This window comes from Peromyscus californicus, unplaced genomic scaffold, assembly GCF_007827085.1.
Source record: "Peromyscus californicus insignis strain IS unplaced genomic scaffold, ASM782708v3 Scaffold_24__1_contigs__length_46423439, whole genome shotgun sequence".
Classification (NCBI taxonomy): Eukaryota; Metazoa; Chordata; class Mammalia; order Rodentia; family Cricetidae; genus Peromyscus; species Peromyscus californicus.
The window spans coordinates 39976135-39994558 of NW_026294535.1; the positions used below are offsets into that span (position 1 = coordinate 39976135).

At 40.7% G+C, this 18424-nt stretch overlaps 1 protein-coding gene across 3 annotated transcripts in view; it reads left to right on the forward strand.

Annotated features, from left to right (window-relative positions):
- Tafa2 (TAFA chemokine like family member 2) overlaps window positions 1–18424 on the forward strand; it is a 446228-nt gene that overhangs the window by 200563 nt on the left and 227241 nt on the right. Inside the window, exon 1 of one of the 3 annotated variants that reach the window (XM_052753499.1) lies at window positions 16669–16787. The exons of the other annotated variants lie outside the window; for them this stretch is intronic. Coding sequence (XP_052609459.1) covers window positions 16786–16787 — 2 coding nt within the window. The 5' untranslated portion in view covers window positions 16669–16785. Of the gene's footprint in view, window positions 1–16668; window positions 16788–18424 lie in introns of those variants that run through there. 3 annotated transcript variants of the gene reach the window in all.

Consider the following 18424-nt stretch of genomic DNA (forward strand, 5'->3'; position numbering starts at 1 on the left):
GGGAGAAAAAGAAGCGCTATGTAGCTGGAGCAGGAAATTAAGGTTGAGGAGGTGCTGAAGTGGGGAGGTTGAGGTCACAAAGTAAGCTACAACTGCATCAGAGAGGGCCTTGGAGGCCGTGCAAAAATGATGGACTTTGTTTTGAGTGTAAAGGGAGGCGATTCAAATATTTTCAAAGGCATGATGACGACGACGATTCACTCTGTAAGCTCCCACTCTCTATACGGGGGTAGAGAGGGACCTTGAAAAGGTAAAGGCAGAGACATGGAGTTTATGGCCTGAACCACAAGGGAAAGACAAAAGGCCTTTGAGGGAGGTGGGAATGGATGCTGAGGACTGGCTGGGTCATGAATGAATCTGCAACAAGGAGGTAACAGAACTTACCCAAGGCCCAAGTATAGCATTTGAAAGGAGAGGACTCCAGGGAGGTTTCTTCTGAATGGAGTTTCCATTTTCTCAAACTGAAGAAGGTGGGGGTATCAGCAGGGGTCCAGGAGAAATAACCAAGAACCCTGTAGAAACTTTAACTCAGAGCGAAACCAAATGATAGGAATTGGATATACATTTGGATTTGGAAAGAAAAGTGATCTGAAAAAAATTACATCTGAGAGAAATCTACCTTTACATGATTTTAAATCAGAGGAAAACAGTGTTGTGTAAAACATATTATTAATTAAAGTGATAACCCAAACTAATACAATTGATCATAGCACTAATGATTAAGTCATATTAACTTGATAAGGAAATTCTAACTGAAGATAATGACAGTAAGTTCCATTAAATTACCAAGGAAAACACAGTAATTTTGATAACACTAAGGCAGTAATTGGAAGCTTTCAAACAGCTAGAGAGTTGTGATCATCAATATAAAAGCCCCACTTGGGAGTTGTGGGAATGCAAATTGTGCCGAGTTGCGTCTCACAACTACCTGTAATTAAATCATACAGTGCGACTCTGTAAGTGAATACACTAATAGAATATTTTACCTTCTTGGTGCAGATCACATGGTCAAACCAGGTGACCTTGGCCTGGAGGAGTCAAGATCCTATCAATACTAGCTCATCCGGTAGCAAGTTCACAGTCCCTTTTCTAAGGGACTGAGAAAAAGAAAAGCTGAGAGGAACACATGGTGACTTCATTTACAAGTTACTTGATTTTTACTATCTTGACAGAAATGTAGAGTTTCAGTGATGGATGTGAATGGGAGAGAAGGCAAGAGTCTACTGAGCAAGGACCTTGATCGAATCAGACACACCTTGATCTGGTGTATTCTTTGCACGGTTGATGAAGAGTGCCACCAGTCTTCCAGCCCAGTGATCTCAGTTTATAAAGAACACTCTGTGTCTTTAAAGTTGTTTGTTATTGTGCAAAGCAAGTAGCAGACCGCCAAGGCTCCAAGGAGCAGGAGACTCCTAAGGAAATCCCTGCGCCTTTAGATCTGAACTCTGTGGTGGTCGTGACCTTCACGAGGCAGCTGTCTTTGTTTGCTTTGTTTCCATCTCTCTGTGGTAAACAGTCTTCCGGTTTACTGCTGCTCATGAGCAATTATTGTGTTTCTGAGCAGGAGTGTTGTCCCAGTCTCTATAGTTGGTGACACCATGACAACGTCATGCGGTTTGGGTCTTGTCTGTTGTATCGCTTCTATCGTCTTCGGTGGAGGGATATTGCTTCCAAGCCTTCTCATGATATTCTTTTTTTGTTATTATCTCTTAAAGTTTAATTTGAATATAATAACATCATTTTCTTCCTCTCTCCTTTCTCGAACACCTCCCACGTTCCCTTCTCAGATTCACAGCCTCTTTTGTTGTTGTTGTTTATTCTTGAAATTGTAATTTATGGGCAACATTTTTCCCTTCCCTTTCCTCCCTCCAGACCCTCCCATATACCCATTCCTATTCTCTTCCAAATTCATGGCCTATTTTTTTGTTAATTGTTATTAAACACATATATGCATTTGCACACACACACACACATATACATATTACATCACTAAATATAACCTATTGAGCCATACCATGTTACTTGCCTATACTTTTTCAGAGCTGGCCATTTGGCACTGGACAGCCGATTGGTGTGTTCTTCCCTGGGGAGGACTACTCAACTTTAAAGGCTCCCAACTTTACTCAGTTGCATAGCCTCTTTAATATATATATTAAATATATATTTGTATTTATGTCTCCAACCTACTGAGTCCCTTTAGTGTTGTTTGCATATACATTTTCAGGACTAACCACTTGGATAACTGTTTAGGGGGTTCACCACTGGGGAAAACCAGTTCTCCCTCTCTTGGCAGTTTTTAATTTCCTGTAGCTCTCCGCCGCCGAAGGCTGAGGCCCTGTAAAATTGACCCCCGTCCCTGTCGGCATGACAACTGGTGTTATCACTATTTAGGCCTTGTCAGGCAGCCATCGTCATTGATAAGTGTAGCTCTGACTCCTCATCCAAGAAGCCTCTTTTTGCAGCAGACAGAGACCATGACAGAAAGCCACAACTGGTCAACATGTGGGGAACACCTGACAGGGGCTGCTCAGCTGCAGTGGATACATCTTCAACACAACCGAGGCTCAGGGGGCATCTTGGAAGAGGAGGCAAAAATGAGTGTAAGCACCAGAGAAGAACCAGGGAATCTGCTGTGAGACTGTGTGCTAGGGAAGCCACACCCCACGAGATTTTAATTACTTTTAATGATGTTGTTAATCTCATGTCTGAAAACAATTCCTGATGACAGTGACGAGTTTGACCGGGGTCAGGGGCATCCCATGCAGATGCTTGGCAGGTGGAAAAAAAGCAACTGCAGTTACCCAAGGCAAACAGAAGGATCACTGGAGGCTTTTCCATTTGAAAGGGAAAAAGTAATTCTCCAGTCTCATCTTGCTCCAAATGGTAATGATGAGAAAGATAGCATCAGTGAGCCAGAAAGGTGGCCATGCAGAAGGAAATGCATTTGGAACTTATAACTGGCTTACCATGTAGTCTCTTAGATAAGAACAATATGACTAGGTATGGATTTGTAGGTATTTTTTTCATACACATGCCTGTTTATATATTGTGTTTGTGTGTCTGCATATGTGTTTATGCATGATTATGTATGTTGGTGCATGCTCACATGTATGCATATGTGTGGAAGCCTCATTGATCACTTACTATCTTCCATCCTGAGATAAGAACTCTTGTTGAACTCTGGCTACTGTTTGGGCCAGTCTGGCTAGCCAGCTTGATGAGGGCATCCCCTGTCTCCACTTATGTGGTGGGATCACAGGCAGGCCATGCTTTATCATTAGACAAAATGAGCATAGGAGTTAGAAGAAAGACTAGATATCCAAGGAAGTGACCTAAGTTCCTTTGATATTTAAAGGTCAGGAGAATGAAAAGGAAACATAAAGAAGACCAGTGTTAGAGGATAATTGGAGGAAAACAGTGTCCTGGGGCCACTTCCTGTTTTGAAGGAAGGATCTGGTCAGTAGTGATAGATTCTGCTTAATAGAGGAGTAGAGGGACCCTGAGAAATGACAGGTGAACAGGGTAGGCCATGTCAGGATCACCGATGATCTCTATAAGGGCTGTGTTGGGGAGAGAAACAGGGGACAAAATCCCAGTTATAATAGGCTCAAGAGAGAACAAGTCAGAACGTTTAGACAGACAACTATTTCAAGGAATTTCTCTGTAAGGAAAATGAGTGAAATAAGGAGGATTGATGCAGGAGATGAACTGTGTGTTTATGTTAATGGAAAGAGCTAACAGAGGCAGGAGCTAGACTGAACTAAAGAAGTTATGTTAGATGTTATGAGAAATATGTGGTAATAAATGACAAGGTAGAATTTTAAAAGACAGTGAGTAAATCTTCAGTTTAATGTGGGCAGCAGGAAGTCTTATAGATTTTTCTAATAATTCTATGTATTCATAGTTGAATTCACTGAACTGGCTAATAAGCATTATTCCTTTTGATAATCTGTCTCCTGAATAGAAAAGATAAAAAGTTTATATTGTAAATAGCTCAATCTTACATTGACTTATAATGTTCTATATAGTTGATTTTTTTTTTTTTACTCTTTGGGGGCCCACCACCCAGCTCCCAAATAAATACTCTGAGACTTTTTCTTACTTATGAATGCCCAGCCTTAGGTTGGTTTATTTCTAGCCAGCTTTTCTGACTTAAATTATCCTGTGTCTCTTTAAGTATGTTTTGCCTCTGGGCTTTTTACCTTTCTTTATTCTATATATCCTCTCTCCTTCTTACTCCATGCTGGCTGTGTGGCTGGGTGACTGTGTGGTTGGCCCCTGGCATCCTCATCTCGTTCTCCTTTCCTCACACCTCCCTGGCTCTCTAGATTTCTCCTCCTATTTATTCTGCCTGTCCACCAGCCCCGCCTATCCCTCTCCTGCCTAGCTATTGGCCACTCAGCTCTTTGTTAGACCAATCAGGTGTTTTAGGCAGCAAAGCAACACAGCTTCATGGAGTTAAACAAATGCAACATAAAACAATGCAACACATCTTTGCATCATTAAACAAATGTTACACAGCATAAATGAATGTAACGCATCTTAAAATAACACCCCACCACAGTTCTACGTAGCAGTTACTTTTAAAGGCTAACTTACTTTATCCTAACAATTTCCAGAACACAGATGCTAGAGATGGCCATCATTTATGGGGCAGTAAACTGAATCCCAGTGATTAAACAGCTGTCTTAAACAAGAGCTGTAAGTGGAAAAGTTAAACCCAGAGAGTCTGATTCTGGAATAGGGCACAAACTACCTTGTTCTACTGTCCCTTTTACGTTATTGTCCAGTAAATTATAAATTATCTTTAATTTCACGTACATTTATTTTCTGGGAGCTTCAAGCCATTTTTGTTTTTTACCTAAATATTTTACCTCTCCATTTCCATCAAGCCAACAAATTATGTTTCACTTGTTAGCGCTTACATAGTGTACTTACCATGTATAATTTATATCCTATGCATACAGATCTCTCTCTTTCTAATCCCTTCCTCCCCTACCTTTTCATGGTAATGATCAAGTACAGAATCAAGAAATTAGATGGTTTTGGTAATAGTTTCTTTGTAATTGCACAGTGCTTTATTGTTTGGTAATCATCACTACATAAACAATTCCACTTAATGTTCACAATTCTCTGAATTAAACACGGCCCTTTAAAAAAAAAAAGAAAACTCCAGGACTGATGGGGAAGCTGGTATAGTACTTAGATCAGAGCAGACACTGAAATTAACAGCCAAAGAAAAGAAATGAATGAGTCACCAGCTCATAGAGTTTGAGAGAAGAAAGCGTTAACAGAAAGCTTAGAGTCCTCCTTGGTAGTTCAAGGATTTCTCATTATACTATAGCTGTTTTGAGTTTTGAATTCTTATTTTTAATTAAAATCCTTTGTCTTTTAAGTACTAGCAGTTAAAATATAATCCAAGTGGTGAAATGGAATTTCTTACTCACTGTACCCCAAATGTAGAACTATCTAGTTTTGTATGGAGAGCAGCAGTAGTGCCAAGCGTAGATAACTATTCTTGGGCACAATATTGAACTAATATTTCAGCAGATGTCTGTTACAGACTGAATTGTAGGGAGCACTGTTTTTGAGGGGAAAATAGATGAAGGAAGGATGATTCAATTACTAAAATCATTGAAATAATAAGAGTGAGTACACATTTAAGGCATACTAGTTGAACTCTTCAGCTTCGGTAATTGGTATCTTTTCCTCTCTATTCCTCTATTCACCAATTTCTAAGAGGCTGTGAGGGCAATATGCTTTATGACATCCTATTCTGGAGCATTTTTATACATTTTCCGTAGAAGATTAGAAGCCTGCCAGATGCCGCTCTTGGATTATGTCTTGTCTGGGTGCGGGGAAAGACATTACCAGCTCCGTAATATCTCTTTTAACACAAGCTTCTCATCACCTCCAGCTCCACCCATCCTAGAAGCAGGGAGAGGAGTGAACCAGGAGGGCGTCAATAAGGGCGGAGGAGAAGGATTTGTAAAACGGTTATAGCACAGGAAGCCCGTGTTTTATATCCCTTGCCAGCCAGAACTGATTCTACAGAAACAGCTGGGTGCTTGTCACAGTCATACAGTTGTAAATGTTATGGTGTGTGTGTGTGTGTGTGTGTGTGTGTGTGTGTGTGTGTGTGTGGTGAGTGACATAGGGAAGCTAATGAGAGGATCCAGCTTTGCACAGGAGTCTTTGTCTGGGAGGAGGAGGAGAAGGAATAAACTCATTTTTTTTGCCCAAGGGAGGTGTTACTTTTGATCTTGGGCAAGGGCAGCTGAGCCTTCTACATTGGTGGGGTGACACCAGCGACTTATTTCATAGTTCCCCGTTGGTGCATGGTGTCTGGGGCACAGCCCTGAGCATGAACTTACATCCAACACAAGCTGGTGGAGCAGCATCTTAAACACGTGTGATCAAATCAGCACACTATTGACAAATACGTGCCTTAAGTTTTATTTATTTATTTATTTTTTTACTTTCTGGCTAAAGCCACCTGTGTTCTGTGCGCTGGAAGAGGGATTCAAGAAACTGAAAATGTGTTTGTGTTTGAGGGAAAAAAAAATTGGATCTGTTCACTGGTGCTGCTGCCTCTGTGTCGAGGCCGGATTGTTTCTGTTGAAACAAGGATGAAAGTGTTATTCCTAAGTGTCAAAATGTCTTCTTAGCTTGTGTGACTTCAATGAAGAATCCAGACTATCACACCCCCAGCACTCAGCAGAGAGGCCTGGCTTGCACAGGCTGCCTCTTGACCAATCAGGTTTGCAATGGTAGCTTACAAGAATGCTCAGGACAGGAGGCTCTAACTGTGGAATAAGGATGGTGTCACCTCTGCGTTCCATTGCTGGGGGTAGGTTATACCAGCAGATTCTTACACATCTTAGCTAAAACCTCAGGTTTCCCATACAATGTATTTTTGTCCCATAATTTTATATGCTGAGATCTGATCAGAACTGAAATTACTTTTCAAAGAAAACTTTTAAATTAAAATTGCAGGATGTACTACAGTTACAGTTCTGCAGAGTTGTGGAATAAATGGACTAAAGTGAAAACATGGCTCCTCCTCCTCTTCTTCTTTTTTAGGGGAGAGAGGGAGCTTTTGAGATAGGGTTTCTCTGTGTAACAGCCCCGGCTTTTCTGGAACTCACTCTGAGGACCAGGCTGGCCTCAAACTCACAGAGCTCTGTCTGCTTCTGCCTCCCAAGTGCTGGGGTTAAAGGAATGTGGGCCACACCACTCTGCTTCTCAAGGAGTCATGCAAAGTGTCACTGGAAAAATGCTTGCTGTGGGTTATCACTGGCAGAATTTACCTCTTCTTACGAATTCACATACTTCTTTGGATTGTGTTGTTTCCAAAATGATTCTTGACTGGTCTTAACTGTTTGAAATTAGCTATTTTATGTGTTAATATTATAAAACATTTTCTCCCCGATTATAAATTTCAGAGCACTTTGGAATGTATTTAGTCAGTTTTACAGTCTATATCTTGAAATGCCTCACGTTGTGTGAGGGAGTGGGGAGGGTAGAGATTATTAATGAAAACTAAACCAACAGAAGATGTTTCTCCAAACAGCTACCTCATGAGAAAGGGATCCTCCCCCTGAGACCTGTGAAGCAAGGTTCTGAGTCCTGTGTGCAGCTCAGGATTAGACCAGGAGGTGTCCTGACAGCCCTATAGAAGGGGACCTGTCAGGACAAGTCTCCTCCTGGCTGCATTCCATGGTGTCTGTTGGAAGTGCCAATTCATCTATAGAAGAACACTAATTGAACACTAATTCATTGTGGTGATGATTTATAATCTTTGACTTATTTTATATGATTTAAGCCTTAGGGAAATTCATTGATTTTAATTTGCTTCAACAAACATTTGTCTTGGGTCTCCATTTAAGTTGGCAGTTTACAAGAACGGCAGATTTTCCTCCTGGGAGTTTAGAGTCTGCTCCGTGGTGGGGCAACATTTCTGTGTATAGCCACTCCCATCCTTCTACTGAAAAGACCTTCTGTAAGATATTACATTATTATTTTATTTACCAGCTCTGCCAACTTACTTGACATGGAGGAAAACCTGAATAATTGAAGGACTTTTAGGTCATAGCTCATTATTGGTTTAGACCTCATCATATTCTCGGAAGTACAGAACCCAGCAGGTCAACCATTGTTCAGGATGCAGATTTGTGAGGACTTGTATAAGGCGAATTTATTTTGGACAGGGAAAAACACAAAGTATTTTGTCCAATAATGACATATACACCCAGAGAGAAGTATACTGGTACATTTGCTCAGTGATGAGCTGGCCAGAACCATTTCTCTCTTTGTCCTGGACCTTGATGGATTACTGGCTTGGAAACCAGGCAGAGATGTATAGCTACAGTACTCATTCTAACAGAAACTAGAGGGCCTTCTGCTCACCCCTTTTGGCTTTTTAATTCAGCTAAGTGTAAAGAGGATGCTGCAAGGAAACACATTATGATTTATGAGTGTGGAGCCCGCTGCCCTAACAGGATTCTTAGGACTGCTACAAGAGTGTTTGCTCTGAATTCTGAAAAGGAATAAGAGAGATGTTTCCTCTCCCAGCTTAGGATACTGAGTGCTTAAAATTAGAGAAAAAAAAAATACTGCTTTTAATTATTTTGTTTGTATTTGGAGAAAGGGTGTGTTACATACGATAAGAAGAAATAACTTTTATGTTTTTTATTGCAAATAATTCTGTAAGATGTGGCCTCTTGGGGCTCATTGTCTTGACTAAGATATCCCCTCACAAATGATGGCTTTAGCCACGAAGAGAGTGAGTCTCCCACATAAAAGGGCTACTCCCTCCTCTCTGGTTTGCACTCTGTCAAAGCCTGTGTATATATCATATTCTATGCCATTATTAAAATTTTAATTATTCTTGTTTTCAAACACTTATACACATACTTTTCATAATATCTTTTATCTTTATTTGATAGAAATAATCAAAAAGGCAAGGTGAGTTTTGCATTAGAGAAATAAGTGATTTTTAGATCCAATTGTCATTAGGTGGTAGACCTTTTAAATTTAAAATTTCTAGAACTTCAATCACTTGGCCGGGTGACTGGCTGATACTGACATTCTCCTTGAACTTTAAAAATATTTAATTTTTACAGTTAGCATCCAGACTGGGAGTCTTTATTACGGCATTCTCACTCATGTATGTCAGCATACTTCGATCTTATTTCTCTCTCTTCCCAGTTACATTCCTTGTCCTCCTTACCCTCTTTCTGGTCCTCTTCCTTCTCTGCAATATCTCCCCTTCTGTTTGCATGTCCCATGAATTCTGTTCCCCCTTTCCCCCCCTGAAGACCTCTTCTTCCTCCCTGTAGTGTGTGCTCCCCTCCCCTTCTCTCTCTCTCTCTGTCTCTCTGTATCTCTGTCTCTCTGTCTCTCTCTCTCTCTCTCTCTCTCTCTCTCTCTCTCTCTCTCTCTCTCACACACACACACACACACACACACACACACACACACACACACGTTTAGATTCTGCACATAAGAAGAGACATGTGATATTTATCTTGTTGAGTCTAGTTTATTTTGGTTAATACTCTTTAAATAGGAAGCACACCAAACAGGAAGCCAAAGATTGTGTGTCACAGGGTCTCTAAGCGGCTGTTCACTTGGGCATCATTAGGGGAAGCTATGCCACATGGTGACGAAAGGGAGATCCAGGGGTTCTGGGTATGAGGGTGAGTTAGGCGAGCAGGTCGAAGAACACAGAATGGTCCAGTATTTTGCTCACTAATGCATGCTTCATTCGAAGACTAAACATAAGTAAAATGCATTCGGATCCATATTTCACATCTAAATATAGTAGTAGTCAAAGTAATTTTACAGATAATAACACAACTTATGACTCTTAAAAAAAGGATAGTCTCATTTGGCATTTGAGAAAAACATAATTAATTGGAAATAAGTATGATTGAATTCTTTATTTTCTCTTCCAAGTAGTAATAAAAAGAAAGAGAAGTGTTCTTGTAAAGTCTGGGAAAGCAAGACAACTCAAGAGGTGATTTGTTGTTTTTTCAGGTTTGTGTTTCAGTCCTGCATGCTAACTCTGTGTCCCTGAATGGGGGAGATTGTCATTCATAAGTAGAAAGCGGGACTGTGACATCTAGTTTCCTAGAGATCATTTCAGCTGGCTCTAACCGCTAATAACCACATAGCACCCAGAACACTGCATAATAAATTCCTTCTTAACATACTATAACAAACCGTCATTGTTTTGTGTTCCTCAGCAGCTTAAGACTAGATATTTCCACGGCGCCAGGCTTCCCCTTTTGTTAGTACTGGGATGAAGCACAGCCAGGGCAAAATAAGCTGTGCTGAAATTCTTTGCAAAACGTTTCGATTCATCCTGGATTTGTCCATACTTAGGCCACATCACACAACTGGAAATGATCCCAACATCCCTCCCAAGTGTTGAGTCTCTGGTTCTCAGAGCAGGGGCAGGTCTGGCTGATTGACTGGTTTCTTTGGTGTCAGGCAGCCTGGCCTGTCAACAGGAAAGAAGTGAGACTTTGAGAGAGTAAATTGCATGATCAGCTCATCTTCACATTCAAAGCAACTTTCACTTTCTTCCGCTGTTGTGATTAGATTCTAGGATGGTGTTTAAAACCTCAGTTCCTTGCCCTTTCCTTTAGTTTAGTCTAGGGGTCTGGTGTACAATACAAAGGAGGATGTTTATTCCATCCCGGTGTGTGTGTGTGTGTGTGTGTGTGTGTGTGTGTGTGTGTGTGTGTGTGTGTGTGTGCGCGCGTGCGCGCGCACAGCAGCAGCTTTGTTTCCTAACAGGCTCCTTGGAAGAATACCATTGTAATTCTAATAAGGCTTGGTAGAAAAGGAAGATGGAGACTTCACAGGGGTGAGTCACACAATCCCAGAAATGCCCCCGGGTGTCAGTGGCTGTATTCAGTACACTGTGCAAGTGGTTGTGCGCATGTGTGAATATATACATACTGATGAAATTATCACTGGGATACTTTCCTGAAAATGTAAAAACTACCCCATATGCAAAATATAATTGTAAGTGCCCTTTAAAATAATGCAATAATAAATAATAATAAATAAGATAAAAAACCCATGTGGGGCTGGATAGATGGCCCAGCAGTTAAGACCATTTCTTGTTCTTGCAGAGGACCAAGGTTCGGTTCTCAGCACCCACATGGTGGCTCACAACTATCTGTGACTTCAGTTCCAGGCTATCCAAGGTCTTCTTCTGAGCTCTGTGGGCACCAGGCATGCATCTTATATACACATGAATGCATACATACAGCCAAAATGCTCATACAAACAAGATAAATAAATCTAAAATAATATAAGTTTTTGGAAGAATCCTAATGGCTCCTTCATCATTTGTGGCCTCTAATCCGAACGGATCTCTTAAAAAATCCACAAAATTTTCCAAGGTCCATGAGGGAAAAGAACAACTTCCTCAACCTTTGTAGTCAGTGTCTTCCCACAGCTGTGGCTAAACCATCAAATGTTATCCTCTGCAGACTGTTGTCCGTGGTGGAGGTGGGGAAGAACATGTGTCAGGAGGTCTGAGTTCTGCTGCAAACTGTTTCTAGGAGCATCGGCTCCATGTGGGTAGAGATAGAGCTCTCTTGTTCTTTATTCTATCTTCAGCATCCACAGTAATCTAAATTAGATTGTTCCATAAATATTTAAGTATATTCTTTGTACCAGGTACCACTCTAGATGCCGAGGATAAAAGAATGCATAAAGCAGATAAAATTCTTGCATTGACAGTATTTATAGACAGTATTTATGTTCTAGTGGGGAGATAGATGTGATGAATGTTTGGAAGAATAATATAGCATAGTTAGAAGATAGGAGCTGATGCTCTCTCTCTCTCTCTCTCTCTCTCTCTCTCTCTCTCTCTCTCTCTCTCTCTCTCTCTGTGTGTGTGTGTGTGTGTGTGTGTCTATGTATCTGTGTGTATGTCCTTCCATATGAGGCCCAGTCCTACATAGGGAGTAGGCTACGTGTTCCTGCTAAGGTAACACATGGGCAAGGCCTGAAAGAAGGTGAAAGAGTGAGTTATGTGGATACAAGGGCTGGAGAGGGGTCAGGGTGGAGACTCTGGCATCCACAGTACAGTCACAGAACAGCACAGTGATACAAATAAACAGATGAAGGTGAGTGATCCTGAAATCACAGAGGTATGAGCATCAGGACATGAGGACGTTAGCCTCCTCTGGTTAGTAGCACGTTTATGCTCATTTATGGCCTCTGAGAAGGATGGGCAAGGGATTTCTATTCTATTCATAACGTATAGGCTGCAGATCAGTCTCTAGACTGGTGATTGATTAATAGCTGTAGGGTTCCAGACCCGGAGTTCTGCCATTTCCGGTTCTTATTATTTGGTGATAACAGTTGCATGCTTCCTGGACTAGAGTAAGCAGTGACCAAGATGGACACTTCTGTGTGTTCATACCTGGGAAGGAGTCACTTTGCATCCCATAGGTAAGAGGGAAATTTATGGGAGATGTAGCTGATTATGAAGGAAATAACAACATTCTTTGGGAAATTCTAGAATTCTCTAACTTTTTAAAGATAATCTTCACAGTAATCTATTCCTTTTTGAAGTCTGAACCTTTTAAAATTGTCCTTTTAGCTCCTACTCAACCTAAATTTCATCCCAGCTGTTGATGCTTTCTGAAATAAACCTTTCTTCTTCTTCTTTTTTTTTTTAAAAAAAAAAAAAAACAAAACTAAATTTGAGTAGAATTTGGATCCATGGGGGGTAGGACAGAGAGTTAAAGAATCTTAAATATATGAAAAGCACTGGGTGACGGTTTTTAAGAAAAGCATCCACTCTCTGTCCTACTTGCTGGTGAGAGCAGTTGTTCTGGAAAGCGAGCTGGCAGCATTTAATATGTGTGTTCCACAGCCCCTCACGTCAGGCCTGGGCACTCACTGCAGGAAACTCCTGAAGGTGAAGGAGCATGTCTAATGACGATCTCTCATCCTCTTGTTTAGATGCTTATGGAGGGGTTCCTGGAGACCAGAAGGTAACAAAAAAGCTAAAATGGGGCAGAGGAAGTATGTGCGGGATGTGCACGTTTAACAAGGTACACGTAAAGGCCACAAAGTAGACATAAATAAAGTAGCGTGGATAGCCTTTAGGAATGCAGACAGATATTAAGAATCTGACCCAAAATTAAAAGAGCCAGTAGGAGAAAAATAGAAATAAGATGCACATCAAGGACTCTGCTGTTTATCTGTCTAAGCTGATTCATATACACCTAATGTTTCTAAAGAGGTGGGAATGTTTAAGGATATGGGACTTGAAGTGTACAGAGTAGATTTTTGGCCTGTGGGATAAAAGGAGATCAGAAACAAGCTGGACGGGAAGTGGAAGCAAGAGAGACATTTTAATGACAGAGTGTTGGGAAAAGAAGAATAAGATCTTGGCATTCAAAAAGACAAGGAAAGCAAATATTCCTTTTGGAGCCCATTACTCAGTGGTTCCAGGGGTGCCATCAGAGGGGAAGGCACACCAAAAGAAGGCATTCTGAACAAGTCATGAGCATGGAGTAAATTTTAAAAGTCACTCATGCTGGAAGCTACTTTTCTGAATGATCACTAGCAATGGTGTTTCTAGGCAATGTGGCATTTGAGTGTGCTCTCACAGGACACAGGACTATGGAGCTCCCCTCCAGGGTATGGGATGAGGAATGGACACTGCAGGCTGGTAATTTTTTTCTTTTGATTTCTTTGGGGGCTTCATTCAGGAAGCCCCTCCTCGAGTCTGGGTGATTGTGTTGGTCTTCTCTATCTGGGCATCTTTATTGTGGTGACGGAGCCAGCTTGGGGCAGACAGCCGCCGTGTGTTCTTGCTTTACGTCACCAATGTTCTTTCCCCTTGTGGTTGTTTTTATTTAGTTATTTAAAAAGTTTCCCTCTCATTTCTTCTCCTATTTTCAGTGTTTAGTCACTTCGTCTTGACTTCCCATTTCTTTGTAAATTCTGATGACACTTTCTTCATTTCCGGTCCTTTGAGGGGCAGTGTATGAGGGAGTTGCAAGAAGAGACTAGGTCTCCGCTTGCACAGTCTCTCTGAGATCTGGCTTTACACACTCACTTGATTTGTGAAAGGAGTGGATAGTATGGTAGATGCACCACTCTGTCATTAAATGCTATTTCTTCCTCCTCTATCTGAGATAACCTGAAACCCGCGACCAATAAGAAGTTTTTTGGTGGCTGCATTCCAAAGCTTTTGTTGAAAACCTCGGTCTTGTGTTTACCCAGGAAGGCTGTGATTCACATCACCGTACACCACTTCCACTTAGTTATTGCTTCCTCAAAGGATAATTACTATTTACCTAATTATGTAGTAAGTGCTATTCAGTGGTAGGGTAATTAAACAATGTACTGCACAATTACAAGGCAACTGTGGTATTTGGGGGAGTTTGAAGAGAATTCATTTGAACAGGAATTCATTGGCTAGCAAAACAGGATGATATCAAGTTATCTGAAAGTAAGTGTCAAATGTCATTTGGTTTCACATGACAGCCTTGCTTTCCATACCAGAGAAGCAAGTGCATTCTCCAATGACAGTGGATTCCGCATGCTTTCCTGGGTAGCACAGGGCTACGCTCTTGGTCTCTCTGATTGGGAGGTAGTTGCGAGTGTTTACTAGGATGTACTGATTATCTCTGTGTATGCCTAATTTGAGAAGCAATGCAAATGTATGCCAGGATCAGCCAGGGTGAGCAAGCCTACCTAGTGTTCATTTCTTACAGTTTCTCAGAGGCTGCTACAGGGCTATGGACATCACAGGGCCTGGCAGGGCTTTGAAACAGGGAGAAAGTATTTGCCAAATGCCCATTTCTAGGCTCTCGTCCCTCAGAGATTTGAGTTCAATAAGTCCAAATCGGTGCATTGGAATCTGCATTTTATCCAGATCTAGTCAGAGGTTCCTCGGGGGAATTCAAGGCATCTTCAATTTTGATAGGCTATGAAAACAACACAGAAATCCAGGTCTTGGAGCTGGAAAGATGGATCAGTGGTTAAGAGCACCGGTTGTTCTTCCCAAGGAACTGAATTTTTTTTTTTCAGAATCATACATGAAAATTCACCCTAAATCCCAGAATACATTAACACAATAGAGTTAATAAAGGAAAACAGGACTTTAGTCTGCCCCCTGTCATGATGGAAATGTCTTATTATAACTCAGATTTTTGAGAAAAGAATGTTTTGCCTTTGGATTGGGTAACTAATGCGTTCTATGGGGACTTGACCTAAAATTTAGAATAGAGAGCTACCTAGTGGCATCATTTGGTCAAGTGATTGATTCCATTCAGCTTTACTGAGCTATGACTGGCAAATATAAAACTGTGTATAGTTAAGGTAACACTGGGATGGTTTGCTATTTGTATGCATTGTGAAATGATTTACAATCCAGTTAATGAAAAGACTTTTTCTTGTGCTGAGATCACTTGTGATTTAACCGCTCAGCCTCTTTCAGAGGTAGAATACATTTTTATGAACTCTACCCATCATGCTGCAAAAATCATGTTCCAGAACTTAAAATATAAAATCTGTACTTTTTAGTCATTATTCCAGGGAGGCTATGCGCAGCTAGAATTGTACCTAACTCTGCATTTGGGGGTGGTGTAGGTATGTGTGCACCATATTCCTTCTGACATTACTAACAGTCCCCCAATATGGGAGAAACCTGAGTGTTCTTCGGTAGATGAAGAGGTACAGAAACATGTATAATATAAATTTGGGGGATTTATAATTATAATGGATATTAATAGATATTATATTATTCAGCCTTTGAAAAGGAAGGCCACCATTCTGATGACATGAGTGGTGTTGGAGGACAATGTAGGTGAAATAAGCTAGACCCAGAAAGAAGACTACGTCAGGATCTCCTTACATGTGGGATCTAAAATACACTAAGTGCATTTTAGAGCAGAAAGGTGGGGAGTGGAGTGACATCGGGAGACAAAGGTCAGAGGTACGTGATCAGACCTACATGAGTCAGTCTGTCTACTGTGTAGCATGAGCATTACAGTAAATAATACTCTGTTGTGTACCGGAGGTTTGTAGAATCGTTTTCATATTCTCTAAACACAAGAAGGGTAGCTGAACTGATGGAGATCTTTGCCTAGACTATACCAACCATCTCGTCATGCAGTTGCACATCAAAACAGCATGTGATACACCTTGATTACATATGACAAAAATAAAAATTGGCTGGTTCATCTGACTTTGACCTAGGACTAACATTCATAGAAATCATCCCATAAATATTTCCTGTGTAGATTCTTGCCACTACTTTAGTCTTAAACATAAGTATGGATTGTCAGTGCATGCCTAGCTGCTGGCTTAGAGGAACTGATAATAACCAGGCTCTTGATAGATCCTAGTTTGTGTAGTACGTGGGTGTTCCACGAAATGAAACTGCATTGTGTAGCAATCTGACTGCTAGTCCCCCTTCCCACCCATGATCCTGTGTGCTGTGGTGCTGTGGGATGTTCTGTATGTCAAATGTGTTGCTCTGATTGGTTAATGAATAAAACACTGATTGGCCAGTAGGCAGGCAGGAAGTATAGGTGGGACAAGCAGAAAAGAAAATTCTGGGAAGTGGAAGGCTGAGGCAGAGAGACACTGCCAGCCGGCGCCATGACAAGGGAGATGTAAGGTACCGGTAAGCCACGAGCCATGTGGCAAAGTATAGATGAATAGAAATGGGTTAATTTAAGATGGAAGAAGTAGATAACAAGAAGCTTGCCATGGCCATACAGTTTGGAAGCAATGTAAGTCTCTGTGTGTTTACTGGTTGGGTCTGAGCGGCTGTGGGACTGGTGGGTGAGAGAGATTTGTCCTGACTGTGAGCCAGGCAGGACCAGAAAAACTCCAGCTACACTGTGGCCCCTGGAATTCATTTGCTATGAGCAGAGTGGTACAAGAGATAGCTGTTCCTGAGTGCTACTGCATGCAACAGTGTGAATTTCACTTTTAATTTGTCTTCCCATCTGACAGCGTATCTAATTATACTTTAGAAAACCCATTTTAAATGGTAGTTAAAACTTCCATTGAAATATATTTACATAAAAATGAAGATTAAATAAACACTGAAAAGTTATCTCATGGAGCCGTCTTAATTCTCCCCTCCATTCTGCGGCATTTAAAGCATGATATATATTTTGTTTATACTGGGATAATTTTCGGCAGGAGCAGAGTAGCCGGAAGCAACTGATCAGAATGGGAGGGAGAGGGAAGAAACAATCCCTTCTTACTCTGAAATTGTCCAGCCACTTAGTATACGCATTTGAGTCGCTGGCAACTGTTTTCTACCATTAAAATTCTTTCTTTTAAATGTTTCTTAAATTTACACAATTGCTAAAAGTAGTGGTGCCGTAGAAGCATATTTTATTAATTGTATAGAGATTGAGAGACTCGATTATACATCTTTAAATGACAATAGGTTATACTTCTCTCCCCTTTGTCTTTATTCTCTTCAGTCTCCTTCCCCAATTTTCAGCATTGTAGTTAACATAATAACTGCTCTACTTAGAGTATTGTTCTTTTCATATGACACAATGCATATTCTTCTTCTCTTTTGGAGAATTTTAACAAGATTTTTTTTTTTTACTCTATCAGTGAAATTCTTTGCCCAGACCTCTAACAGTTTTAATTAGTATTACAAACCGTCCTCTAGTTTAAAGTATCGGTTCTCAAACTTGGCAGTACATTTGGAGTCTTAAAGAAAATTAGTGACTGGCTTCCAGCCTCCCCTATGTTAACAATTTAATCTTCCTGGTGTGTGGCTGGGCCCTGGGGGTTTGTAGCCCTCCTTCTGGGATTCTTACTTGCAGCAAGGCTTGCTTCCAGGGACTGAAGAGTTTCCTTTAGGGGCTCTGCATTAACACTCTGGCTTTCACCCTGTCTGCTCAATGGACTCATCTGGGGAACTTAAAAGAATGATGAGGTCTCCCAGGAAGTTGTAATTTGATTACTTCTGGATGGTGGTTTAGGATTAGGAATTTCTAAAAGATTCCATGTAATCCTAATGTGAAGAAAAGTTTGGGAACCACTAATGTTAACCTATAATTTTAGAAAACATCATGGAATAAATCTAACTAAGGAGGTAAAAGACATTTCTATTAATAAGTTCGACACTGAAGAAAGAAATTGAAGCCACCAGAAAATGGAAAGATTTCCCCTTTTTCATGGATTAGCATAATTGATATTTTAAAACTGGTTATATTACTAAAAGTCTTCTACATAGTCAATGCAGTTTCATCAAAATCCAATGACATGTTTCACCAACTGGAAAAGATTCCTAAAATTCATATTGTATTGCAAAAACAAGTAGCCAGAACCAAACATTTCTAAGGAGGAAGCAATGCTGGAGGCATTACAATATCTGATCTAAAAGTATATTACAGTG